The sequence below is a fragment of the Monodon monoceros genome, unplaced genomic scaffold (genome assembly GCF_005190385.1).
Source record: "Monodon monoceros isolate NGI ecotype Baffin Bay Population unplaced genomic scaffold, NGI_Narwhal_1 Super_Scaffold_7, whole genome shotgun sequence".
In the NCBI taxonomy this organism is placed as follows: Eukaryota; Metazoa; Chordata; class Mammalia; order Artiodactyla; family Monodontidae; genus Monodon; species Monodon monoceros.
The window spans coordinates 70,120,727-70,148,600 of record NW_021703784.1 but is presented as its reverse complement, the minus strand read 5'-3'; the positions used below and the strand labels follow the sequence as shown (position 1 = coordinate 70,148,600).

Genomic DNA, 27,874 nt, shown 5'->3' with positions numbered 1-27,874 from the left:
TGCGGGGGACATGGGTTCGAACCCTGGTCCGGGAAGGTCCCACATGCTGCCGAGCAGCTAAGCCCGTGCGCCACAACTACTGAGCCTGCACTCTAGACCCCGTGAGCCACAACTGCTGAGCCCGTGAGCCACAACTACTGAAGCCTGTGTGCCTAGAGCCCCTGCTCCACAGCAAGAGAAGCCAGTGCAATGAGAAGTCCACGCACTGCAACAAAGAGTAGCCCCCACTTGCTGCAACTAGAAAAAGCCTGCGCGCAGCAAAAAAGACCCAACGCAGCCATAAATAGATAGATAGATAGTTAAATAAATTTATTTATTTAAAAAAATATGTGTATTGGGTTGGCCAAAAGGTTCAGTTGTTTTTTTCCGTAAGATGACTTTAGTAGCACTTAGTTGTCTTTAACTTCATTTGAAACAATTTTGTTAAATTGTATGTGATAGCTGTCCTATCAATGTGCATTTAAAAAAAGACACCGGGCTTCCCTGGTGGCGCAGTGGTTGAGAGTCTGCCTGCCGATGCAGGGGACACGGGTTCGTGCCACGGTCCGGGAAGATCCCACATGCTGCGGAGCGGCTAGGCCCGTGAGCCATGGCCGCTGAGCCTGTGCATCCGGAGCCTGTGCCCCGCAACGGGAGAGGCCACAACAGTAAGAGGCCCGCGTACTGCAAAAAAAAAAAAAAAAAAGACATCAAAATTGGTGAATTTTTGTGTAGCCATTCATTTTAATATTGAAGATGGAAGAAAAACAACATTTTTGGCATATTATGCTTTATTATTTCATGAAAGGTAAAAATGCAACTGAAACGCACAAAAAGATTTGTGCAGTGTATGGAGAAGGTGCTGTGATGATCAGATGTGTCAGAAGTGGTTTGCGAACTTTCATGCTATAGATTTCTTGCTGGATGATGCTGCATGTCGGGTAGACCAGTTGAAGTTGATAGCAATCAAATCAAGACGTTAATTGAGAACAGTCAACATTATACGACACGGGAGATAGCTAACATACTCAAAATATCCAAATCAAGCACTGAAAACCATTTGCACCAGCTTGGTTATGTGAATCGCTTTGATGTTTGGGTTCCACATAAGTTAAGCAAAAAAACCCTTCCTGACCATATTTCCGCATGCGATTCTCTACTTAAACGTAATGAAAACGTTCCGTTTTTAAAATAAATTGTGATAGGAGGTGAAAAGTGGATACTGTACAATAATGTGGAACGGAAGAGGTCGTAGGCAAGCAAAATGAACCACCACCAACCACACCAAAGGCCGGTCTTCATCCAAAGACGGTGATGTTGTGTATGTGGTGGGATTGGAAGGGAGTCCTCTATTATGAGCTCCTTCTGGAAAACCAAACGATTCATTCCAACAAGTACTGCTCCCAGTTAGACCAACTGAAAGCAGCACTCAACAAAAAGCATCCAGAATTAGTCAACAGGAAACTCATAATCTTCCATCAGGATAACGCAAGATGGCGTGTTTTTTGAAGACCAGGCAAAAACTGTTACAGCTTGGCTGGGAAGTTCTGATTCATCCTCCATATTTACCAGACATTGCACCTTCAGATTTCCCTTGATTTCAGTCTTTACAAAATTCTCTTAATGGAAAAAATTTCAATTCCCTGGAAGACTGTAAAAGGCATCTGGAACAGTTCTTTGCTCAAAAAGATAAAACGTTTTGGGAAGATGGAATTATGAAGTTGCCTGAAAAATGGCAGAAGGTAGTGGAACAAAAGGATGACAACGTTGTTCAATAAAGTTCTTGGTGACAATGAAAAATGTGCCTTTTATTTTTACTTAAAAACAGAAGACACTTTTTGGCCAACCCAATAGTATACTGGTGGCATATATTTGTGAAACTGTTCAAATCTCATTAGTCAAAGTGTTCCTATCAAGAAGTAATACTAGTAAGAAACTTCTGTTTCTGCCTCTGATGGTATAGCTCTGGCAGTTTCTATCCAAAAAAATGCTAGAAAAGTCAAAGTACAAACAACATCTGAGGAAGGCTTTGGAGAACTGTTGAGGCAATTAGGACTTGAAGGGCCAAGATCCTTGCTGCAAAGAGATGAGTCAACATTCTGCCAGTTTTCCCTAAGAGTATTTACTGATTCTTGGTACAGAGTGAGAGGCTGAGAATCTGGGCAGAGGGCATTAGCTAGAGGCAAAGAAGACTGCACAGTTTCTAACAGTCTCACAGGGCTGAAAAGACAACAGTTGCTGTTCTGTCTGCCAGGCAGCCAGTATCTTAGGAGCCAAGATTTGGGAGAAAAGGAAGCTACAAAGAAGTGAGCCAGATAATTTGAGTTTCTCCCTCAAGGGATATGCTGAATTCCTACATTTCAAAGACAAGATGCTAAAAAGCTAAGCAGAAAGCCTCTGAAATTCATAGCCAAGTTCTCAGCAGTCTTAGGTTGAGGAGGCAGTATGAGTTTGGAACCACTCACAAGGAGGAGGGGTATGAGTAAACATCCTAGGCTCTCAGTTGGCACCACTAGAGGAATACACCCCATGAGTGGGAACTCAGGCAGAATGAGCCCTATAAAACTCCACCCTTGAATCAGTTCAGTGCCTGATTATATTAAGGTGATTCTCACGGTATCTGCCAGCCATAGGATAGAGTGAACTGTTGCTGGAAGGAGATAATATATAGAGCCTGTCTAATTTTTCACGAAGTGTCCGGTGTACAATTTAAAATTATCAAGTACATCAAGAGATAGGACAAAGAGGGAAAAAAGAGTAGAAACAGGATATCACCCCCCAGGTAACCCAGTTGTCAGACACAGACTTGAAAATGATTGTGATTAGTATGTTCAATATGGAGAATTAATTATAATTATATTTAAAATGAACCAAATAGAAACCTTACAACGGAAAAATAGAATAATAGAAATTAAAAACCCAATAGAGGGACTTCCCTGGTGGCTCAGTGGTTAAGAATCCGCCTGCCAATGCAGGGGACACAGGTTCGTGCCCTGGTCTGGGAAGATCCAACATGCCATGGAGCAGCTAAGCCCGTGTGCCACAACTACTGAGCCTGCGCTCTAGAGCCTGCGAGCCACAACTACTGAGCCCATGTGCTGCAACTACTGAGGCCCACACACCTAGAACCCGTGCTCCGCAACAAGAGAAGCCACTGCAATGAAAAGCCCATGCACCGCAACGAAGAGTAGCCCCCGCTCTCCGCGACTAGAGAAACCCGCACGCAGCAACGAAGACCCAACGCAGCCAAAATAAATAAATTTAAAAAACCACAAAAACTCAATAGATGGGTTTAATAGCAGATTAGACTTAGCAGAATAGAGAATTAATGAACTGGTTTACGAATACTTTATATTTTTAATGCTGTTGACGTAGGAATAAACCTTACAAAAGATGTACAAATCCATTATGGAGGAAATTCCAAATTTTATTGAAAGATACTAGAGAAGACTTAAGTCAAAAAAAGAGAACCTTGTTCATGGATTGGAAGACTCAGTATTATAAATATGTTGGTTCTCTACAAATTGATCTATTTCTTTTTTTTTTTTAAAGACGTTGGGGGTAGGAGTTTATTAATTAATTTATTTTTGCTGTGTTGGGTCTTCATTTCTGTGTGAGGGCTTTCTCTAGTTGTGGCAAGCGGGGGCCACTCTTCATCGCGGTGTGCGGGCCTCTCACTATCGCGGCCTCTCTTGTCGCGGAGCACAGGCTCCAGATGCGCAGGCTCAGTAGTTGTGGCTCACGGGCCTAGTTGCTCCGTGGCATGTGGGATCCTCCCAGACCAGGGCTTGAATCCGTGTCCCCTGCGTTAGCAGGCTGATTCTCAACCACTGTACCACCAGGGAAGCCCTGATCTATTTCTTAACAGAAGTGTTTGTTTCTTTGCATATTTGTTAATTTTGTTAACTTGATAAGCTGAATCCAAAGTTTATATGGAAATGCAAATATTAATAATAGCCAAGAAGAGTAAGCTGGAAAGGACTTGCCTTAGAGGTATCAAAATGCATTTTAAAAAACTAGTAATTAAGATGGTATGGAATTGTCAGAGAAATATTCCAGTGGGTAGATGGAACATAATAAATAACCCAGAAAAAAGATCCACTGTACAGACATACCTTGGAGATATTGTGGACTCAATTCCAGACTACTGCAGTAAAGCAAAATGTTGCGATAAAATGAGTCACACAAATTGCATGGTTTCCCAATGCATGTAAAAGTTATGTTTACACTATACTGTAGTCTATTAAATGCGCAATAGTGTTATGTCTAAAAAAACAGTATTCATACCTTAATTAAAAATACTTTATTGTATCCTATAATAAAGCATAATAGAATATGAAAAAGAATATATATATGTATAACTGAATCACTTTGCTGTACAGAAGAAATTAACATTGAAAATCAACTATACTTCAAGAAAATAAATTTTAAAAAATACTTTATTGTTAAAAAATGTTAACCATGGGGCTTCCCTGGTGGCGCAGTGGTTGGGAGTCCGCCTGCCAATGCAGGGGACGCGGGTTTGTGCCCCGGTCCGGGAGGATCTCACGTGCCGCGGAGTGGCTGGGCCCGTGAGCCATGGCTGCTGAGCCTGGGTGTCCGGAGCCTGTGCTCCGCAACGGGAAGGGCCACAACAGTGAGAGGCCCGCGTACCACAAAAAAAAAAAAAAAAAATGTTAACCATCACGTGACAGCGCAGGATTGCCACAGACCTTCAATTTGTAAAAACTGCAGAATCTGCAAAGGACAATAAAGCTAAGCACAGTAAGAAAAGGTATGCCTATACATAAACACTTGATGTATAACAGTGGTGTTATAGTAGGTAAGTGGGGATAAGATTGACTTCAGCTATGGAGTTGGGACAGTGAGATTCCTATTTGTATAATATACAAAAATCAATTTCAGGTAGATTGTGAAAGGCAAAAAAATAAGACTTTTAAAACATAATATAGGAGACTGCCTTTCATGATCTTGTAATAGGTGAGGGTTTTTTTAACAAGATGGAAAACTTTTACTATAAAGGAAAAGACTACTAAATTTTACCTTGAGCTTATGCAGATCAAGAACTTCTGTTCATGAAAGACACATTAAAAACTGAAAAGACTAACCACAAACTGAAAGAATATACTTGTAGTACTTAACACCCACAGGGTAACGTCCAGAACATAAAAATAATTTTTGGGAATCATTAAAAGAAAGAAGTCCAATAGAAAAATAGATGAAACTCTTGAACAAGTACTTCACAAAAGAGAAATCCTAATGGCCAGTAAACATATGGAATCCTGCTAGTAGTGAGGGAAATATAAATTAAGACCATAACGAGGTACCGTTACATGTGCATTAAATTTGCATTACCAGTTGACAACGCTAAGGCTTAGAGAGGATGTGGAGCAAAGGAAACTCTTAGACACTGCTGATGGGAGCAAAATTGACGCACTACTCTGGAAATTAGTTTGGTATTACCTAGTAAAGTTGTAAGGGCCCATGCCCTATGTCCTAGCAATTCCACTCCTTGGCATGTACACTAGAGCAGGGTTTCTCAACCTCAGTGCTACTGGCATTGTGGGTCGGATAATTCTTTATTGTGGGAGAGCTGTTCTGTTCATTATAGGATGTAGGATCCCTGGCCTTTATCCACAAGATGCCAGTAGCATGACAGTTGTGACAACTGAAAATGTCTCTAGACATTTCTAAATATCCACTGGGAGACAAAAATAGCATCCCCAGTTGATAACTACTGCACAAGAGTAACCCTTTTGGGCTTCCCTGGTGGCGCAGTGGTTGGGAATCCACCTGCCAATGCAGGGGACACGGGTTTGAGCCCTGGTCCAGGAAGATCCCACATGCCATGGAGCAACTAAGCCCATGTGCCACAGCTGCTGAGTCTGTGTTCGAGAGCCCGTGAGCCACAACTACTGAAGCCCGCATGCCTAGAGCCTGTGCTCCGCAACAAGAGAAGCCACCACAATGAGAAGCCTGCGCACTGCAACGAAGAGTAGCCCCCGCTCGCTGCAACTAGAGAAAGGCCGCGTGCAGCAGTGAAGACCCAATGCAACCAAAAAAAACGAGTAACGCTTGCACATACATACTAGGAAACAGAACAAGAATGTTCATGGCAGCATGAATAACCAAAGACTGGATACAACCCATATGACTTAACAACAGGAGAGTGAATAAAGTTGTGTATTCATTCAGTGGAATACCATACAGCAATTAAAATGAATTTATAACTATACTCTTTAACAGGAATGTATCTTAACATTGTTGAAATAAGTCTCAATAGAATCCACAGTTTGATTTAATTCATATGAAGTTCAGAAACAGAAAAAATTAAACATACTGTTTAGAAAATTGTTTATAAGGTAGTAGTTTAAAGAAAAGAATGATTATCTGCTAAGTCAGAGAAGTGGGTAACTCTAGAATAGATGGAGGGGGATGCAGTCAGGAACTTGTAAGCTGCTGGCAATCTTTTATTTCTTAAGTTGGATGATAGCTACACAAATATTTTCTTTATTGTTACTCTTTAAAGTTACATACGTTTTATACATTTCTGTATGTATGTTATATTCCACAAATCTAACAAAAAAGACATAAGGGTAGCTAACTTTGGTATGGTATTCAAGGTTATATCGTGGAAGATCCTGATTTTTAGCTGAGGACTTCATCCTTGAATAGGCAGCTGGGAGTCATTTTAGATTTCTGAACAAAAGTAAGGCATTAAATGCAATGATTGTTAGGTACAATGTCTGAAGTCTACTAGATAAATACATTAATTAGCTTTCTGACTGAAAATCACTAGCTGCTCTAAAACATAAAATCCCAAATACTAGAGACTTAACGCTGGAAATTTCTTGCTCACATAATAGTCCACTGGGAGTCTGCCTCACTGGCAGGCAGCTTTCCCTCACTTGAGCTTCAGGGACCAGGCGCTTTCCAGTTTGTTGTGCCACCATCTCCCGGGGCTTCAGAGTCCTCCGCATCAAGGAAGACAAGCAGAGAGATTGGTGGCCCTCCTTCTTGTGCACCTTGGCTTAAAAGTTAAACCTCTTCTGCTTATGGTCCATTGGTAAAAACTAGTTGCAAAAAGGACTGGAAGATGTAGTTTCCGCCTAAGCAACTGATTCTCAGCAACAACTCTGTATAATGGGAGGGGAGCGTGAACTTTTATAGAAAATTCTCTCAATCATAATCAGTAAGTAAAACTAGAACCTGCACAGAAGGCTATTGCAGTAATCTAGCATGGCACAGAGCATGAACTAGGGCTGCTCTCATTTGTCTTGATCTTACTAATTCAATTGCTTATTAACCCTAATCCTGAACATGTATCATATACTGCTTAGAATGTAAAATCTGACCTTTTTATTGCTTGCTGGAAAAGCAAACAAAAAGGGATAGAGAAGAAAGCAATTTTGCTCTTCAAGTTTTCAGGGTTTTCAATAGGAAAAAAGTTTTATAAAGATATTATATGTTTCAGTTGACCCTTAGGTGTTTGAGCTAAAATAAACTAACATTCTTGCTACGTTTTTTGTATCCTGTATCATTCTGAAGTAGTCATTTGTCATTCTGAAATATTCATGACCTGTTGCTTTATAATAGGCCTGGAAATAGGTGTTAACGATTAATTTTCCTTCCTTCAAAGACTTTAATGTGAAAGGAATGGTATGGTAAAGAATTAAAATAAAATTTGTCTTGACAAAACTATGGTTATAAGACTGTATAAATGGAGTACTGATTCATACTACAAACATGGGTTAACCTTTGAAAATATTATGCTAGGTGAAAAAAGCCAGACACGAATTGTATGATTCCATTTACATGAAATGTCCAGAATAGGCAAATGCAATGACAAAATAGATGTGTGGTTGCCAGGAGCTGAGGGGAGGGGGAAATTGGAAGTGATCACTAATAGGGATAGATTTCTTTTGAGGATGATAGCAATATTCTGGAATTAGACAGTGGTGATAGAGAAAAACCACTGAACTATACACTTTTTTTTTTTTTTAATTCTTGGCTGCATTGGGTCTTTGTTGCTGCACGCGGGCTTTCTCTAGCTGTGGCGAGTGGGGGCTACTCTTTGTGGTGCACGGGCTTCTCATCATGGTGGCTTCTCTTGTTGCAGCACATGGGCTCTAGGGTGCGTGGGCTTCCACAGTTGTGGCGCTTGGGCTCAGCAGTTGTGGCGCGTGGGCTCAGCAGTTGTGGCGCATGGGCTCAGCAGTTGTGGCTCTCAGGCTCTAGAGTGCAGGCTCAGTAGTTGTGGCGCATGGGCTTAGTTGCTCTGTCGCATGTGGGATCTTCCCGGACCAGGGATCGAACCCATGTCCCCTGCATTGGCAGGCAGATTCTTAACCACTGTACCACCAGGGAAGTCCTGAACTATACACCTTTAGACGGTAAATTTTATGGTACGTGAATTATCTCGATTTTTTTTTTTTTTTTGCGGTACGCGGGCCTCTCACTGTTGTGGCCTCTCCCGTTGTGGAGCATAGGCTCTGGACGCGCAGGCTCAGCGGCCGTGGCTCACGGGCCCAGCCGCTCCGCGGCACGTGGGATCTTCCCGGACCGGGGCACAAACCCGTGTCCCCTGCATCCGCAGGCGGACTCTCAACCACTGCGCCACCAGGGAAGCCCTATCTCAATTTTTAAAGTGCATGATTTTAAAATCATTTTATGATTTAGTTAGGGAGTTTTGTTGGACTAAATAATTAACAAGAGATTAAATTGTGTGATTCTCAATAGCAACCCCACACACACACCAGCCATAATCTCCAGCCTACACTCCTTGGTGCTACACAGATACTGTACATGTTTACTCCCTGTCTCAGCGTGTCAGTTTACAGACAAACATAAGAAGGGTATTGGAATAGTGAGAATCAGCAAGTTTTCATAAGAAGCTTTCTGAAATGTTATCTATTGTCACTGTCCATACGTTGGGACAGAATGGAACAAAATTGGTGCTTTGGAAAGTTGAAAGCTGCTAGTAAGCTCTTCTGTCAGGAGAAGGGAAGTTATGAAGATGATTAACTGATCAAGATAATTGAGTAATCCTTCAGAACCTGATGAACTAATGAATGAAGTGTGTGAGGTGAGATATACACAGAATATAATGGGTGAAAACAACCATCAGATAAGTCAGTTTGAACAACTTTGCCTAGCATAGTTTGTCTTAAATTAGTGATCAATAGGTACTTGAGAAAAAAAAAGTTTAGCAGCCTTTATGGGGTACAGGCACTCTCTTTGTAACTATGGTATTGGAAGGAAAGATCCTTTAATAATTTATATCTTTTGTACAACAATCTAGTGATTTCTAAAATGGAGTCTACTTATAATTTCAGAGTTCGTAATACTATCTTTAATAAAAATTAATCTAGGAACATGTGTTTCCAAGGTAACATTGTTATCTTTTAAAGGCCTTAAATAATATTTGTGACTACTGCTTACATCCATCCCTGAGTTTATACCGTACCAGCATCCTTAATTTGTCCACTGGAAATATAATAAATTTTGGTTAGCTGTATGAAGTCAAATGAAGAACAATACCATCTGAATTTTGCAGTATACTGCTTTGGCTAGTGCTGTTTTTATATACATGAAGTAGCAGCCTTGCTACACATAAAAAGTAGAAATCACCTAGCTGTATTAAATTAATTAAATGGAATTTTCATGTTTGGGGTCCTACAAAGGAAATTGTCGAGCTAAGTTGAAAACAGATAAGAAATGGCCAGACTTTTTCTTATTGCCAAAAAGTAAATCTGTAAATGACTTAAATTTGTTTTCCATTTTTAGCCACAGTCAGACTTGTTGGGGCTTATTCAAGTTATGATTGTGGTGTTTGGAGAAGAACCTCCAGTCTTTTCTCGTGCTACTATTTCAGCATCCTATCCACCATACCAGGCAACAGGGCCACCAAACAGTAAGTAGAACTGAGATTTGATTTTTAAACTCATATAAACGAAAGAAAACAAAATCTTGTAAAAATATTTTTTTTGATGACTTCAATTTGCTTTTTAGCTTATCAAGTTAGTCGATTTTTTGGAGGTATTCTGAGGCCCCACATCTGCATGTACAGATTCTCAACAAAGACTGGCATTTGGGCTTTCGTTTGTGGGTAGAAATCTAACTATGGGTGTGCTGGATTCCAAAATGGAGGAGAAAGAATGCTGGAATAGAGCTGGAATTTTTTTTTAAATTATGCATGCCATGGAATAGCTTTATTTGATCCGTTTGGAAGTAGATACAACTTGAAAGGCAATCTGACCTCCTTTTGTTTGCAACTCCAGGATCAGTGCTATAGATAAGAATCAATTATAAAGTAAACTATATCATTCACATTCAGCTATTCTGGGTGTACACAATGGACATCTAGCTCTCAGCTTTCTTCTCTTGAGTACAACCAATTCATGATTTTACTTTGAGTGGAGAGGGTGGGGGCATGGAGTCAATATCAGTTCTCCCCTAACTGGTGTACATTATCTCTGTTATTTCTGGGTTTTTCAAAAATAATTCTTACTGGTACTTTAAAATCACCCTGGATAATTGAGAGTTGGTTGTACTTACTTGTTTTGACTTTACTAAACCTGTTCATTGTGTTTTGAGCTGTGATTTTTTTAAAACAAATTTTGTTTAAGATAATTAACCAGACTTAATTTATCTTATAAGTTAGATTATGTGAGCTTTCATTTTCCTCCCACTGAAAATTATCATCTTCCTTTTTAATCCATTCTGCCTTGAGCATCTTGACTAACAAGCTGAATGGGAATCTAACAGAACTTTCTGAATCCATTTCCTTTTCCTTCTCTGCTTTCCCAGAATAAGCTTGGCTGTAGCATTTTGTTGCTCTTTTAATAAAGATTCTAGGGATTCTTTTGGATCAGAAATTTGTTTTCATCTTAATAAATTCTGTTGACTTTAATATCCAAGGTTAGATTATCTTGCCCATCTAATGTTGAAATGCAAAATATTTCCTAGATCATCGTTCATATTTATTTGCTCAAATAACATAGCCAGTGACCGCTTAAGATAAAGGTAACCTTTTCAGAATGTTAGTCCCCTAAGCAACATTTTTTTCCTAAATTTCTTCTAGTTTTATGTTAACATTGGAAGTGCAGCATTCAAGAAAGAGACCTCACTAAAGAGATCACTATTACACTTCCATTTTGCATTCACTCACTATAAATCACATTAAACAATATAGAGCTAATATAAGTAAATTACTAAAAGAGACAACTTATTGTCTGTCCATTACAGTTTTAATACTTTTTATACATTTAAATGATATTCATTATTGTTATGTATGACTGCAAAGAAATGAAAGTCTGAATTCCGTCCTACACCCACACATCAAGGAACAGCCCAGAAATTTGGATCCATACTTAAATACGATCTTCTAGTTAAGAAATTATATACTTCTATTATCATCATCATCATCATCATTACTGTAAACATTTTTTTTTTTAAAGAAGATGTTGGGGGTAGGAGTTTATTAATTTATTTATTTTGCTGTGTTGGGTCTTTGTTTCTGTGCGAGGGCTTTCTCTAGTTGTGGCAAGCGGGGGCCACTCTTCATCGCAGTGCACGGGCCTGTCACTATAGCGGCGTCTCTTGTGGCGGAGCACAGGCTCCAGACGCGCAGGCTCAGTAGTTGTGGCTCACGGGCCTAGTTGCTCCGTGGCATGTGGGATCCTCCCAGACCAGGCTCGAACCCGTGTCCCCTACGTTAGCAGGCAGTTCTCAACCACTGCGCCACCAGGGAAGCCCTACTGTAAACATTTTTGATCTCTGGTTTTAGGAAGACTTTTGAGCTAGCTATAAGTCACACTAAAAAAGTGTTGTGCCCAAACCTCATTTTTTGACAACTAACAGTAATAATCTATTCAGTGGTGACTATGAGACACAGCTAAGTACTTCATATTAGTTCTTATTTAATCCTTATAATAACCCCATATATTATGCTTATTTGTATTCCATTTTATTCTGGCTCTGAAATTACTTCACCTCATTATCTGTTTCCTTACCAGTCTTGGACTCAACTTTTGTTGTTTCCCAAAATCAAAATTCGGAGATTTTGGTCAAATTACTAGCTTTTCAGAACCTTAGAAAGGAAAATTGCCTATAATTATGAGGAAATTGCTTATAACTGTGAAGTCGTAGTTTATATGTGTTTAAGAGAAACTAGAATGGGGAGAGAAACTAGTAATTGACTATATATGTTGCTGACACCTAATAGTGGCCTCATCTTTTGATGTTCATAAAGATCGACTGGGTTTTGGCCCAGGAAGAAGAAATGTTTTATGAGATATAGCAATTATGACATTTTGGGAGGTATCTTTCCCTTTATGAAATAGCACTGAACATCATCCTTAGCTTAATTATACTTAAGAAAAAATTTACTTATGACATCTATAGATTCATCCTAACAAGAAGACTATGAACACTGATACTTGGGGATGTAAGCTCAGCAGCTCTGATAAAGACATTTAAGGCCCTTAGTCAGAGCCCAGCATACTTCTCCCATCCACTTGCATTATGTGCTCTAAAAGTTTATTTCTTAAGTGTTCCACTTCTCTCTTTAAGCCTTTGTGTACCATTCATCTACTAGATCACTCTTGTTTACCCCCACCTCCTACATTTAATTAGCTACCTCCTGTATGATCCCATATATATCACTCTGTACTTCCCCTGTCATGACACTTATCACTCTGTATTTTTATTCTTTTCGTGTTTATCTCCTTCACTAGACTATAAGCAACTTGAGGCCAGGAATTCTTTCTTTCTTTCTTTCTTTTTTTTTAATCCAGTGCCTTTCACAGAAAGGCATTAAAATATTTATTGATTGGATTAAGGGCTAATTATATTCAGTGAGAAAAATTTCACTGAGGTTAATTTGATTCTCAGACAAGTTGTTTCCAGTTAAGGCCAAGATTAACTTCTTCTCTTTTTCTTCCTCTATGTTGGTTAGCCTCTTGGCATCACTGACTAGTTCTTTGTCGTTAGTGTTCTCTTTAAAATATATATAAAGCATTCTTTATTCTTGCTAGATTTGAACCTTTTTCCACCTAGTATTTCCAAGCTTTTGTTTGTTTTAACCAGTCTGGCTGAATATAAGTTTTGTTTAGGACTTCTTGTAGTAATTTGAAGTCGTTTAAAGTCCTCAGTCAAGCCAACAAAACCAGCTGTGCTAATCGGTCAACATAATCTTGCAAGAAATATCAAAAGATATCTTAGATATAATAAAGAGGTCACTTTCTAAGAAGCTGACCTTGGACCAGAGGAGGGCACATTTACCTTCCTCTAAATTCCAAACTGAATTGGCTCCTGTCTCAGGTTATAGACTCGTTGAGAGCTTGAAGAGCTGACCAGGTTGACCTGTTCGCCAGTTAATCCTTGTTGGAATTGTCACGTTTAATGCTTTTAGAGTTATGTGGTTTGAAGATATTTATTAGTTGCAGTGAAGAACTAATACGGCTGGAGTGCTTTGTTTTTGGTGCTGAGATTTGAATTCTTTAACTGTATGAAATTTTGCTGTGGTTTGATGGTGATGTGTGTCTTATTTGATACCCTATATATCCAGGACTATGCATACTATTTTAAAATATTAAAAATTATTTTTAGCTTCCTACATGCCAGGCATGCCAAGTGGAATTTCTGCATACCCATCCGGATACCCTCCCAATCCCAGGTAATGAAAAATTATCTTTTGAATAATTGTATTAGAAATTCTATTAGATCTAGAATAAAAATAATGGGTGCTAACTAGGGCATTAAAATGAAAATGGTTGCAATTTAATGGAAGGTAAAACTCAGTTTATTGCTGAAATTTTATGGTATATACATAGTTCAAGAGGAGTTTTTTCCATTTAGAGAAATGCAGCTCCATTCTATTTAGAGAGAGGAAAGGGATGGGGAAATGACAATAATCTTGATTAGTTTTGTACCTTGAAATCCTTGTTTCTCTCCTTTTAAGAACTCTGTATATCCAGTGTAAATGGCTGAAAGATTAATGGAATACTAATTATGATGACCTCAGCCATGGAGAAAAATATTTTAATATCCTTTTTAAAAAACTGACCTTTTCTGTAAACTACAGGGAGTGAATTAATGGTGCATATGATGGGGTCAGTCTCATCCCCATATTTATTCAGTTCATAGACTACACGTACTACCAACCTTTATTATCCATATGTTAATAACATAACAGGTAAGTTAAATTAATAGTGAAATCAGTCTATGAATAATACATACTAGAAAATCGATAAGAAATAATTATTAATCCATGTTTTAAATGTGCACCTGTTCCAGGGGTAATCTAGGAGTACTTTCCAAAGGTGGTCTTGGGGCTAACTTAGAATGCAAGACTGGCATATACTTGGTGCCTAGATGAAATTTTCCAGCTACTCGAAATTAACAAAAAAATTTTAACCCTGCTAACTCTTCTTAGCTCCATAGAACCTCACAGATAAATGCAGCTAGAATTCCGGAACACCTGCCATAAATAAATATATGTATATACATATATAATATGCAGGATCTTATAAGTTAAATTTAGCAAACATTTATTTGGGGGCCTTTCTTAATTTCAAGAACTAGCTTTATAAGGTAGTAAGTATTCTGTCACATTTATCTGGGTAAGCAGACTAGATGAACATCTGTCAGAGACAAGAGAGAAAGATTCCTATGATTGTTATATATAAACAAGTTGTAAGTTTTAGATTTCTTGAGGCCTTTAATTTTCTGATTAAGTTCTAGAAATGGAATTCTATCTGAAGCCTTGAAATTACAAGCCGTTATAATGAACAGTTGCTAGTAAGAAGGAACTTTGGGCATATAGGGAATGGTTATTAGAAGCACAATAAGGAAATGGACTTCTGAACAATGAAGCCACTTCAGAGAAACTTGTAGATAAAAATGAAGGCTGAAAATATTGACAGAAATGTAAATCTTACTCATCTTACATAACCTTAAAAGTGTCTTTTGTGGGCTTCCCTGGTGGTGCAGTTGTTGAGAGTCCGCCTGCTGATGCAGGGGACACGGGTTCGTGCCCCGGTCGGGGAAGATCCCACATGCTGCAGAGCGGCTAGGCCCGTGAGCCATGGCCGCTGAGCCTGCGTGTCCGGAGCCTGTGCTCCGCAACGGGAGAGGCCACAACAGAGAGAGGCCTGTGTACCGCGAAAAAAAAAAAAAGTGTCTTTTGTGAGGTTATTTGTAAGAAGTTCCTTTTTTAAAAAAATTTATTTTATTCTTTTTTTTTTTTTTTTTGCTGCGTTGGGTCTTTGTTGCTGCGTGCGGGCTTTCTCCAGTTGAGGCGAGCAGGGGCTACTCTTCATTTTGGTGCGCGGGCTTCTCACTGCGGTGGCTTCTCTTGTTGCAGAGCTTGGGCTCTAGGCACGTGGGCTTCAGTAGTTGTGGCACGTGGGCTCAGTAGTTGTGGCACGCAGGCTGTCAAGCGCAGGCTCAGTAGTTGTGGCGCACAGGCTTAGTTGCTCCGCAGCATGTGGGATCTTCCCGGACCAGGGCTCGAACCCATGTCCCCTGCGTTGGCAGGCGGATTCTTAACCACTGTGCCACCAGGGAAGCCCAGAAGTTCCTTTTTGAGGTAGCTATTTTTCAAAGATTTTATGCGGTGTTTTTGGGGGTTTTTTTTTGAAATGTAACTTTTAATCTCATGACAGGCTAATGAGTTGTTAAGGGTAACCGTACTCACATTACTGTCTGTATCCTTCTGCATATGCAAGGTCTTGGCAGAAGAGCCTCAGAACCTCTTTCTCTTCTCGCTTTATCCTAAAGGAGAATTGGTAAATCAGTGATTCAAGAATCTTTATTTTACAACAGTGAATATGAGAATATTTATTCTTGCTGTGGAAAGTTGGACTAGATGATCTCTAAGGTCTCTTTAAAATTTTAAGATCTTTTGAAAGTTTTATTTAGCACCTTGCAGCATGTATACAAGGAAACTAAAAAGTATGTCAAGGATAGTTGTTCCAGTTTTGGTATATGTACTAGCAAGCATGTATTATTAGAAAACAGTTTCTGATATCAGAAAAGACGGAAAATGTTAAGTGCTGTGATAAACAGCTTTAAAGGAGAGGTCACATCTGTTTGGAGGTGGGAGCTTAGAGATAGCTTCATAAATGAAGGAACTGGTTTAAAAGAAAAGTAAGTATTTAGAGGTGGAGGGAGCAGCAAACAGCAATAACATTTTATATCAGAGGAAACTTACCGGTTATTAAGTTCAGCCCACTCAATTTTATGTAATCATAGGTGTGAAAGCCAAAAAAAATCCCAGGAAAGAATAAGGAAACACTCTAATATGGCTGGAGAATTTAGGGTTATGAGTAGGAGGACTGAGGAGTTTTTTTTTTTTTAATTTATTATTTTTGGCTGTGTTGGGTCTTCATTTCTGCGCGTGGGCTTTCTCTAGTTGCAGAGAGCGGGGTCTCCTCTTCTTTGTGGTGCGCAGGCTTCTCATTGTGGCGGCCTCTCTTGTTGCGGAGCATGGGCTCCAGGTGCGCGGGCTTCAGTGGTTGTGGCTCACGGGCTCCAGAGCGCAGGCCCAGCAGCTGTGGCACAAGGGTTTAGCTGCTCCGCGGCATGTGGGATCCTCCCGGAGCAGGGCTCGAACCCGTGTCCCTTGCATTGGCAGGTGGATTCCTAACCACTGCACCACCAGGGAAGCCCCTGAAGAGTTTTAATAAAGGTGCAACTTTCATAGGTATTACAGATCTCCCCAAACCTTCTCTGATCTCTTCTAGCTGGTATTGATTTTCCACTACAGTTGACTCTTGAACATCAGGGGGAGGTCGGGGGGCTAGGGGTGTCGACCCTCCTTGCAGTTGAAAATCCAAGTATAACTTTATAGTCGGGCCTCTCTGTCATATCTGAGGTTTCGCATCCTCAGATTCAACCCACTGTGGCTTGTATAGTAGTCTAGTATGTATTTAGTGAAAAAAATCTGCATATAAGTGAACCAGCACAGTTCAAACCCATATTGTTCAAGGATCAACTGTATACATTTCCTGAACTTTTATTTAGCATTTATTGTTTTCTTTATCCTATCAGGATTGTTTACAGGGATCTTGCCCTATTTTGATTATTAGTATCTTGAGGAAGAGATGGATTCATACTTTAGCTCCTGCCTCAAGCACTTGAAAACAGTGCTTTAAATAGAATAAATAGTAAATTTTGAAGGGGCACATAAAGAAAAAGGAATATAAGAGTGTTGGAAAATTCTTTTTAAATACACTTAGTCCAAAAGGGCTCTTAAAAATCTGAAAAAGATTTCCTACATAGGGCAAATTGTTTAATAAGGTACAAAGACAGAAAATAGTACTACTAAATTATTTTTTTACTCAAGAAAAGTTGTTAACCCTGAACATAGAGAATAACTACGAAGGAGAAATTAAGCAAACTAAATAAAGAGACAGGGAGTTCTCTGAATTTAATATCTGTAGGCCTAGAAGAGTTTTATACCACTTACTGAAAAATTCAGCAATAAAATCACAGATTGTCCTTGAAAAAGTATGCAAAATGGGAGGAACTCCAGAAAAAGCAAATTTATTCCAGTGTTCAAAAAGGTAGATTCAGAAATTTGAATAAGATTGACATTGTTTCCTTGCAGCATGGATTACTAGAGAGACTAGAACAAAAGTACTGTGCAGTAGCATTCAGCATGTGTCCACTGGGAACAGAAATGCTTAACCTTTTTCTTTTTTCATTTTACTTTTATACTAATCGATAAGAATATCATGATTACACTGAATCCTCAACAAGTTACACACAAAACTTTTTTGTTGGTGACAGGTTATAAAGTGTGAATTAGTAGTACACATAGGAGAGAATCTTTGAGCCACTGCCCTATAAAAGGATTACTGACTATGAACTTAGAGCTCTTGCTCCGGGACTCTGGGCTGGGTCTTTTTAGTCAGTAATTTTAATGGACTCATAGAAGGCATGTTAATCAGAATTGCAAATGTCATAGATCTGACAATTGTAGATAAAATAGGATTCATCAAAATTGATTGTTCAACTAACAGGTAGCTATAGTAATCATCCTGTTCCTTTTCTTCTCCATTATAAGGGAAACACTGCCAAATTAGTGATCATTCAGAGGAAAGTGATTAGATCTGAAAATCAGAGCTGTGAAGAATGGTTGAAGGAATTAAAAATATTTCACCTGAAAAAGAGAAGACTGAGGGGAAAATGTTAGAAGTTTTCTAATATGCAAGTGATCTTACAGAGTGCAAATTTAGGACCATTAATTAGAGGTTACTGTGTCAAAATGCAGTTAGTGTTCAGTAGAGAAAGATGACCATTTGTCAGGGATATTGTAAATGATATTTATGAAACAATGTTGGATAGGAGATTGGAGGACAATACTTCTAAGGAAAGTTTCTTCCAACTCTGATGTGAATACAGGAATGACACAAACCTTCCTTAGAGTGAGGAGGAAGCTTTTAAAACATTATCTCAAGAGGAGTATTTTCAGATCAGACATTCAAAAAGGTTATCAATGAACCACAGGTAAAAATTAAATAATATTATTTCCCTGTATGCTAGGAAATCAGAATGGAAAAGTTCTCACAAAATATTTGTTGCTCTCAGTTCTGATACTGTTGGACTGCCCTTAGAAAAACTCGAGTTGCTTTCTGCTACTGTGAAGGTGACCCTCAAATAACCAGGGCCAAGGGACTTCCCTGGTGGTCCAGTGTTTAAGACTCTGTGCTTCCACTGTAGAGGGCACGGGTTCGATCCCTGGTCAGGGAACTAAGATCCCGCATGCCGCAGCAAAAAAAAAGAACCAGGGCGAAGCAAGAGTATTTTAATCATTTACTTTAAGAGTAAATCCAGTGTCATTAATGGAATTTTTGTGGAGCTTTGCTTGAATAGACACCTGTAGCTCTAAAACTGTAAAGTTATTAACTGGTAAGACAATGAAATATCAAGCTTAGCCTCCTGAATGGGGTGGATTTGTTTGTTTGTTTGTTTTAAGTCTTTATTGAATTTGTTACAGTATTGCTTCTGGGTTATTTTAAATGTTTTTTGGTTTTTTGGCCACGAGGCCTGTGGAATCTTAGCTCTCCGACCAAGGATTGAACCCACACCCCCTGCATTGGAAGGTGAAGTCTTAACCACTGGACTGCCAGGGATGTCCCCTGAATGGGGTTCTTAAAGATACTGTAGAGTTGGGTCATCTTAACATTTAATATGTTATGTTCTTTTCTTTAGTGGTTACCCAGGCTGTCCTTACCCACCTGGCAGTCAGTATCCTGCCACCACAAGTTCCCAGTACCCTTCCCAGCCTCCTGTGACCACTGTTGGTAAGTACCGTTCAAAACTGTATTTCTCCACATAAGGAAAGTCAGAGTCTCCTGTTGTGAAAAGTGCATTTCACTTTTGTTTTTTATTGAATAAGTTTGATATGTAACATTGTGTAAGTTTAAGGAGTACAGTCTGTTACTTTGATAGATTTATATATTGTAATATGATTGCATTATAGCGGTATTTATTACATTACATAATTATCATACAGTATTATTGTCTATATCCATCATACTGCGCATTAGATCTCTATGGCTTGCTTACTACTCGTTATAAATTTGTACCCTTAAATATCATCAGTTTTATCACACCTCCCCCCATTTCACTTTTACATGTGAAATGTTAGAATACTCTTTCTTTTTAGAGCAAAAACTCTTAATGATCAGTGTTCTGTACTCTAAAACTTGAAATGATTTATCATCATATAAATGAGCCTTCTACCAGGGCATAAAAGTAAATTTGATTGACTCTTATCACTCTTTCCTGTGTTTCACATATTTATTGGTGAACATTAATGTGTGTTGAACTGTTAACGGATCCTTAGGTTTTCCTAGCCTGGTTATATGTAAAAACAGAAGAGCATCTTTAGAAGAAAGCACCATTGGGAAATATGGGTGGATCAAGTAAGACAAATGATTGCAGACCAGTAGTTCTTGGTTTTTTATGTTGCTTATTAGTAGAGTTACCTGAAATATAATTTTCTACAGTTGAGAAAATGAAAGCAATACAAGAACCTCTACAGACCCCCACCCCTCTACGTGACTATCTGCCCCTACCATATGTACCTGCCTTCTCCCTGTTACCACAGATCATTATTTCTGCCCACTAGGTTTTAGCCTCTGTAATTTACTCAGGGACATCATTTCAGCAGTTCCCCTCTCATCATCAGCTTTTGTTCTCTACTGGGTTGCTCTCATCAGCACCCAAAAATATACCCTAAAAACCTTTAAAAATCCTCCTCTTTAATTTCCCTTTCCCTGCCACCAGTATTCCATTTCTTCATTCCCCTTTACAGCAAAACTCCTTGAAACAATTATCCGTACTCATTAGCTTCAATTCCTCTTCTTCCTTTCACTCTTGAACCACTCCATGTGGGATTTCCCTCATGTCCTTCCACTAAGCTGCTTCTCTCAAGGTCACCATTGACCTTTATGATGTTAAATCCAATGGCCAATTAAATAGACTCCACTTACTTGGCTTGTCAGCAGTATTTGAGAGTTGTATCTCCTTGATACACTTTCCTCTCTTGCTTTCTAAGACCCCAGACTCACTTGTTTTTCCTCCCATATCACTGGTACTCATGCTCAGTCTCCCTTATAAGTCCCTCCTTTTCTTAATATTGGAATGCCCCCTGGCTCAGTCCTTGGCATTCTCTATACTCACTCTTCTGGTGATCTCTACCAATCTCATAGCTTTAAATACCATTTCTGTGTCCACACTTCCCAAATTTCTTTCCAACTTACACCACTCTCCAGAATTCCAGATTCTTATATCCAGCTCCCTTCTCAATATCTCCATTTGGATATTTAATAGACATTTCAAACTCAATGTGACCAAAATTAAACTCTCAATCTTTCTATGATGCTTTCCCACCTCCAGTGATACCTACTCAATACTCTAACTTTGGTGTCATCCTTGATTCTTCATCAAGAACCAATTATTTTCAAAATACATATAGAATCTGATAACATCCGGTGCTGATCCAAGTCACCGTTATCTTTCATCTAATTTACTTCAAAAGCCTCCTAAAAAGCCTTCTTCTTTCCTTAATCCCTACATCTGCTTTTAACACAACAGCCAGAATGATCCTATTAAAAGATAAATAAATTATATCACTCCTCTACTCAGAACCTTCCAATGTCTTCCCATTTCACTCAGCGTTCAATCCAAATTTCTGAAGCTTAGAAGGCCCTATGTGATCCTGCTTTCCTCCCCGTTACCTCTCTGAACTCATCTCCTGCTGCTCTTCTGTTTTAGGATTCGTCCACTACCTGTTTCCTTTGTGTGGAGCAGTCAGGCCTACCCTGACCAATCTACTCCCATCACCAACCCCGCACACGTATACACACATGCCCAACATGTAGAACGGTGCTTGATATATAGAAGTTCACCTAAATATTTTACTGAATGTCTGAATGTAGAACCTTGTGAAGTTTACTTTTCTGTTACATTTTCTGATCAATTGTAAGCATCCTGAGATCTGCTGTAAATATCTCCCCTTCCCCCAAAAAGAGCATTTTCTTCAGCTGTTTGTCATTGATACGTTCTACTTATTGAGATTCTAGTGGCAGTGGTTTTGTTTTTTAAAAATGTTCTCATCCTGTAATATAGCTCTTTTTTTAACAATGTAATTTAAATGCTTGAGTTAGAAACCTGATGATGGGAGATCATTAATCCACAAGCAAAACACACTAAATGTTGTTAATTTCTCCATTATGGCTCAGGCATCATCAGTAAAATAGGAATAGTGTTACTTGTTACCCTGTTTCTCACTGAGACGATACTATTTGATTTGTAGAGAACCTCAGTTCCTAAAGATCTTTTTTATGTTAACTCATTTCACTACAATAGATATGAAGCATTTTATAACTTAGAATAGATGATATCCATACATAAAAAAAATAGGAATATGGGGAAAATGGTACATTTTATTTTATTTTATTTTATTTATTTATTTTCTTAACATCTTTATTGGGGTATAATTGCTTTACAATGGTGTGTTAGTTTCTGCTTTATAACAAAGTGAATCAGTTATACATATACATATGTTCCCATATCTCTTCCCTCTTGCGTCTCCCTCTCTCCCACTATCCCTATCCCACCCCTCCAGGCGATCACAAAGCACCGAGCTGATCTCCCTGTGCTATACGGCTGCTTCGCACTAGCTATCTACCTTACGTTTGGTAGTGAATATATGTCCATGCCTCTCTCTCGTTTTGTCACAGCTTACCCTTCCCCCTCCCCATATCCTCAAGCCCATTCTCTAGTAGGTCTGTGTCTTTATTCCTGTCTTACCCCTAGGTTCTTCATGACATTTTTTTTTCTTAAATTCCATATATATATGTTAGCATTCGATATTTCTCTCTCTCTGACTTACTTCACTCTGTATGACAGACTCTAAGTCTATCCACCTCATTACAAATAGCTCAATTTCGTTTCTTTTTATGGCTGAGTAATATTCCATTGTATATGTGTGCCACATCTTCTTTATCCAATTCACCGATGATGGACACTTAGGTTGTTTCCATCTCCGGGCTATTGTAAATAGAGCTGCAATGAACATTTTGGTACATGGCTCTTTTTGAATTATGGTTTTCTCAGGGTATATGCCCAGTAGTGGGATTGCTGGGTCATATGGTAGTTCTATTTGTAGTTTTTTAAGGAACCTCCATACTGTTCTCCACAGTGGCTGTATCAATTTACATTCCCACCAACAGTGCAAGAGGGTTCCCTTTTCTCCACACCCCTCTCCAGCATTTATTGTTTCTAGATTTTTTGATGATGGCCATTCTGACCAGTGTGAGATGATATCTCATTGTAGTTTTGATTTGCATTTCTCTAATGATTAGTGATGTTGAGCATGCTTTCATGTGTTTGTTGGCAATCTGTATATCTTCTTTGGAGAAATGTCTGTTTAGGTCTTCTGCCCATGTTTGGATTGGGTTGTTTGTTTTTTTGTTATTGAGCTGCATGAGCTGCTTATAAATTTTGGAGATTAATCCTTTGTCAGTTGCTTCATTTGCAAATATTTTCTCCCATTCTGAGGGTTGTCTTTTGGTCTTGTTTATGGTTTCCTATGCTGTGCAAAAGCTTTGAAGTTTCATTAGGTCCCATTTGTTTATTTTTGTTTTTATTTCCATTTCTCTAGGAGGTGGGTCAAAAAGGATCTTGCTGTGATTTATGTCATAGTGTCCTGCCTATGTTTTCCTCTAAGAGTTTGATAGTTTCTGGCCTTACATTTAGGTCTTTAATCCATTTTGAGCTTATTTTTGTGTATGGTGTAAGGTAGTGATCTAATCTCATACTTTTACATGTACCTGTCCAGGTTTCCCAGCAGCACTTATTGAAGAGGCTGTCCTTTCTCCACTGTACATTCCTGCCTCCTTTATCAAAGATAAGGTGACCATATGTGCATGGGTTTATCTCTGGGCTTTCTATCCTGTTCCATTGATCTATCTTTCTGTTTTTGTGCCAGTACCATACTGTCTTGATTACTGTAGCTTTGTAGTATAGTCTGAAGTCAGGGAGCCTGATTCCTCCAGCTCCGTTTTTCGTTCTCAAGATTGCTTTGGCTATTCGGGGTCTTTTGTGTTTCCATACAAATTGTGAAAGTTTTTGTTCTAGTTCTGTGAAAAATGCCAGTGGTAGTTTGATAGGGATTGCATTGAATCTGTAGATTGCTTTGGGTAGTAGAGTCATTTTCACAATGTTGATTCTTCCAATCCAAGAACATGGTATATCTCTCCATCTATTTGTATCATCTTTAATTTCTTTCATCAGTGTCTTATAATTTTCTGCATACAGGTCTTCTGTCTCCTTAGGTAGGTTTATTCCTAGATATTTTATTCTTTTTGTTGCAATGGTAAATGGGAGTGTTTTCTTGATTTCACTTTCAGATTTTTCATCATTAGTGTATAGGAATGCCAGAGATTTCTGTGCATTAATTTTGTATCCTGCTACTTTACCAAATTCATTGATTAGCTCTAGTAGTTTTCTGGTAGCATCTTTAGGATTCTCTGTGTATAGTAACATGTCATCTGCAAACAGTGACAGCTTTACTTCTTCTTTTCTGATTTGGATTCCTTTTATTTCCTTTTCTTCTCTGATTGCTGTGGCTAAAGCTTCCAAAACTATGTTGAATAAGAGTGGTGAGAGGGGGCAACCTTGTCTTGTTCCTGATCTTAGTGGAAATGCTTTCAGTTTTTCACCATTGAGGACGATGTTGGCTGTGGGTTTGTCATATATGGCCTTTGTTATGTTGAGGAAAGTTCCCTCCATGCCTACTTTCTGGAGGGTTTTTATCATAAATGGGTGTTGAATTTTGTCGAAAGCTTTCTCTGCATCTATTGAGATGATCGTATGGTTTTTCTCCTTCAATATGTTAATATGGTGTATCACGTTGATTGATTTGTGTATATTGAAGAATCCTTGCATTCCTGGAATAAACCCCACTTGATCATGGTGTATGATCCTTTTAATGTGCTGTTGGATTCTGTTTGCTAGTGAGGATTTTTGCATCTATGTTCATCAGTGATATTGGCCTGTAGTTTTCTTTCTTTGTGACCTCCTTGTCTGGTTTTGGTATCAGGGTGATGGTGGCCTCGTAGAATGAGTTTGGGAGTGTTCCTCCCTCTGCTATATTTTGGAAGAGTTTGAGAAGAATAGCTGTTATCTCTTCTCTAAATGTTTGATAGAATTTGCCTGTGAAGCCATCTGGTCCTGGGCTTTTGTTTGTTGGAAGATTTTTAATCACAGTTTCAATTTCAGTGCTTGTGATTGGTCTGTTCATATTTTCTATTTCTTCCTGATTCAGTCTTGGCAGGTTGTGCATATCTAAGAATTTGTCCATTTCTTCCAGGTTGTCCATTTTATTGGCATAGAGTTGCTTGTAGTGGTCTCTCATGATCTTTTGTATTTCTGCAGTGTCAGTTGTTACTTCTTTTTCATTTCTAATTCTGTTGATTTGAGTCTTCTCCCTTTTTTTCTTGATGAGTCTGGCTAATGGTTTATCAATTTTGTTTATCTTCTCAAAGAACCAGCTTTTAGTTTTATTGATCTTAGCTATCGTTTCCTTCATTTCTTTTTCATTTATTTCTGATCTGATCTTTATGATTTCTTTCCTTCTGCTAACTGTGGGGGTTTTTTGTTCTTCTTTCTCTAATTGCTTTAGGTGCAAGGTTAGGTTGTTTATTCGAGATGTTTCCTGTTTCTTAAGGTAGGATTGTATTGCTATAAACTTCCCTCTTAGAACTGATTTTGCTGCATCCCATAGATTTTGGGTCGTTGTGTCTCCTTTGTCATTTGTTTCTAGGTATTTTTTAATTTCCTCTTTGATTTCTTCAGTGATCAGTTCGTTATTAAGTAGTGTATTGTTTAGCCTCCATGTGTTTGTATTTTTTCCAGATCTTTTCCTGTAATTGATATCTAGTCTCATAGCGTTGTGGTCAGAAAAGATACTTGATACAATTTCAGTTTTCTTAAATTTACCAAGGCTTGATTTGTGACCCAAGATATGATCTATCCTGGAGAATGTTCCATGAGCACTAGAGAAAAATGTGTATTCTGTTGTTTTTGGATGGAATGTCCTATAAATATCAATTAAGTCCATCTTGTTTAATGTATCATTTAAAGCTTGTGTTTCCTTATTTATTTTCATTTTGGATGATCTGTCCATTGGTGAAAGTGGGGTGTTAAAGTCCCCTACTATGAATGTGTTACTGTCGATTTCCCCTTTTATGGCTGTTAGCATTTGCCTTATGTATTGAGGTGCTCCTATGTTGGGTGCATAAATATTTACAATTTGTTATATCTTCTTCTTGGATTGATCCCTTGATCATTATGTAGTGTCCTTCTCTATCTCTTGTAATAGTCTTTATTTTAGAGTCTGTTTTGTCTGATATGAGAATTGCTACTCCAGCTTTCTTTTGGTTTCCATTTGCATGGACTATCTTTTTCCATCCCCTCACTTTCAGTCTGTATGTGTCTCTAGGTCTGAAGTGGGTCTCTTGTAGAAAGCATATATATGGGTCTTGTTTTTGTATCCATTCAGCCAGTGTGTGTCTTTTGGTGGGAGCATTTAATCCATTTACATTTAAGGTAATTATCGATATGTATGTTCCTATTCCCATTTTCTTAATTGTTTTGGGATTGTTATTGTAGGTCTTTTCCTTCTCTTGTGTTTCTTGCCTAGAGAAGATCCTTTAGCATTTGTTGTAGAGCTGGTTTGGTGGCGCTGAACTCTCTCAGCTTTTGCTTGTCTGTAAAGGTTTTAATTTCTCCATCAAATCTGAATGAGATCCTTGCTGGGTAGACTAATCTTGGTTGTAGGTTTTTCTCCTTCATCACTTTAAATATGTCCTGCCAGTCCCTTCTGGCTTGCAGAGTTCCTGCTGATAGATCAGCTGTTAACCTTATGGGGATTCCCTTGTGTGTTGTTTTTCCCTTGCTGCTTTTAATATGTTTTCTTTGTATTTAATTTTTGACAGTTTGATTAATATGTGTCTTGGCGTGTTTCTCCTTGGATTTATCCTGTATGGGACTCTCTGTGCTTCCTGGACTTGATTAACTATTTCCTTTCCCATATTAGGGAAATTTTCAACTATAATCTCTTCAAATATTTTCTCAGTCCCTTCCTTTTTCTCTTCTTCTTCTGGAACCCCTATAATTTGAATGTTGGTGTGTTTAATGTTGTCCCAGAGGTCTCTGAGACTGTCCTCAGTTCTTTTCATTCTTTTTTCTTTATTCTGCTCTGCAGTAGTTATTTCCACTATTTTATCTTCCAGGTCACTTATCCGTTCTTCTGCCTCAGTTATTCTGCTATTGATCCCTTCTAGAGTATTTTTAATTTCATTTATTGTGCTGTTCATCGTTGCTTGTTTTATCTTTCGTTCTTCTAGGTCCTTGTTAAATGTTTCTTGCATTTTGTCTATTCTATTTCCAAGATTTTGGATCATCTTTACTATCATTATTCTGAATTCTTTTTCAGGTAGACTGCCTATTTCCTCTTCATTTGTTAGGTCTGGTGGGTTTGATCTTGCTCTTTCATCTGCTGTGTGTTTTTCTATCTTCTCATTTTGCTTATCTTACTGTGTTTGGGGTCTCCTTTTCGCACGCTACAGGTTCGTAGTTCCTGTTGTTTTTGGTGTCTATCCCCAGTGGCTAAAGTTGTTTCAGTGGGTTGTGTAGGCTTCCTGGTGGAGGGGACTAGTGCCTGTGTTCTGGTGGATGAGGCTGGATCTTGTCTTTCTGGTGGGCCGGTCCACGTCTGGTGGTGTATTTTGGGGTGTCTGTGGACTTATTATGATTTTAGGCAGCCTCTCTGCTAATGGGTGGGGTTGTGTTCCTGTCTTGCTAGTTCTTTCGCATAGGGTGTCCAGCACTGTAGCTTGCTGGTCGTTGAGTGAAGCTGGGTGCTGGTGTTGAGATGGAGATCTCTGGGAGATTTTCGCCGTTTGATATTATGTGGAGCTGGGAGGTCTCTTGTGGACCAGTGTCCTGAAGTTGGCTCTCCCACCTCAGAGGCACAGCACTGACTCCTGGCTGCAGCACCAAGAGCCCTTCATCCACATGGCTCAGAATAAAAGGGAGACAAAGTAGAAAGAAAGAATTAGTAGAAGTAGAAAGAAAGAAAGAAAGAAAGGAGGGAGGGAGGGAGGGAGGAAAAAAAGAAAAGGTAAAATAAAATAAAGTAAGATAAAATATAATAAAGTTATTAAAATAAAAAATTATTAAGAGAAAAAATAAAAAGGGACGGATAGAGCCCTAGGACAAATGGTGGAAGCAAAGGTATACAGACAAAATCTCACACAGAAGCATACACAGTCACAAAAAGAGGAAAAGGGGGAAAAAATAATCTTGCTCT

General features: G+C 38.8%; 1 protein-coding gene across 2 annotated transcripts in view; it reads left to right on the top strand.

The window, feature by feature from the left end:
• Window positions 1-27,874, top strand: part of TSG101 (tumor susceptibility 101) — a 57,741-nt gene that overhangs the window by 12,730 nt on the left and 17,137 nt on the right. For both annotated transcript variants that reach the window (XR_003791360.1, XM_029207186.1), the window contains exons 5-7: window positions 9,766-9,892; window positions 13,591-13,657; window positions 19,201-19,292. Coding sequence is in view for 1 of the 2 variants with exons in the window: in XM_029207186.1 (XP_029063019.1) it covers window positions 9,766-9,892; window positions 13,591-13,657; window positions 19,201-19,292 (286 nt within the window). In the remaining variant the exon portion in view is untranslated. The remainder of the gene's footprint in view (window positions 1-9,765; window positions 9,893-13,590; window positions 13,658-19,200; window positions 19,293-27,874) is intronic.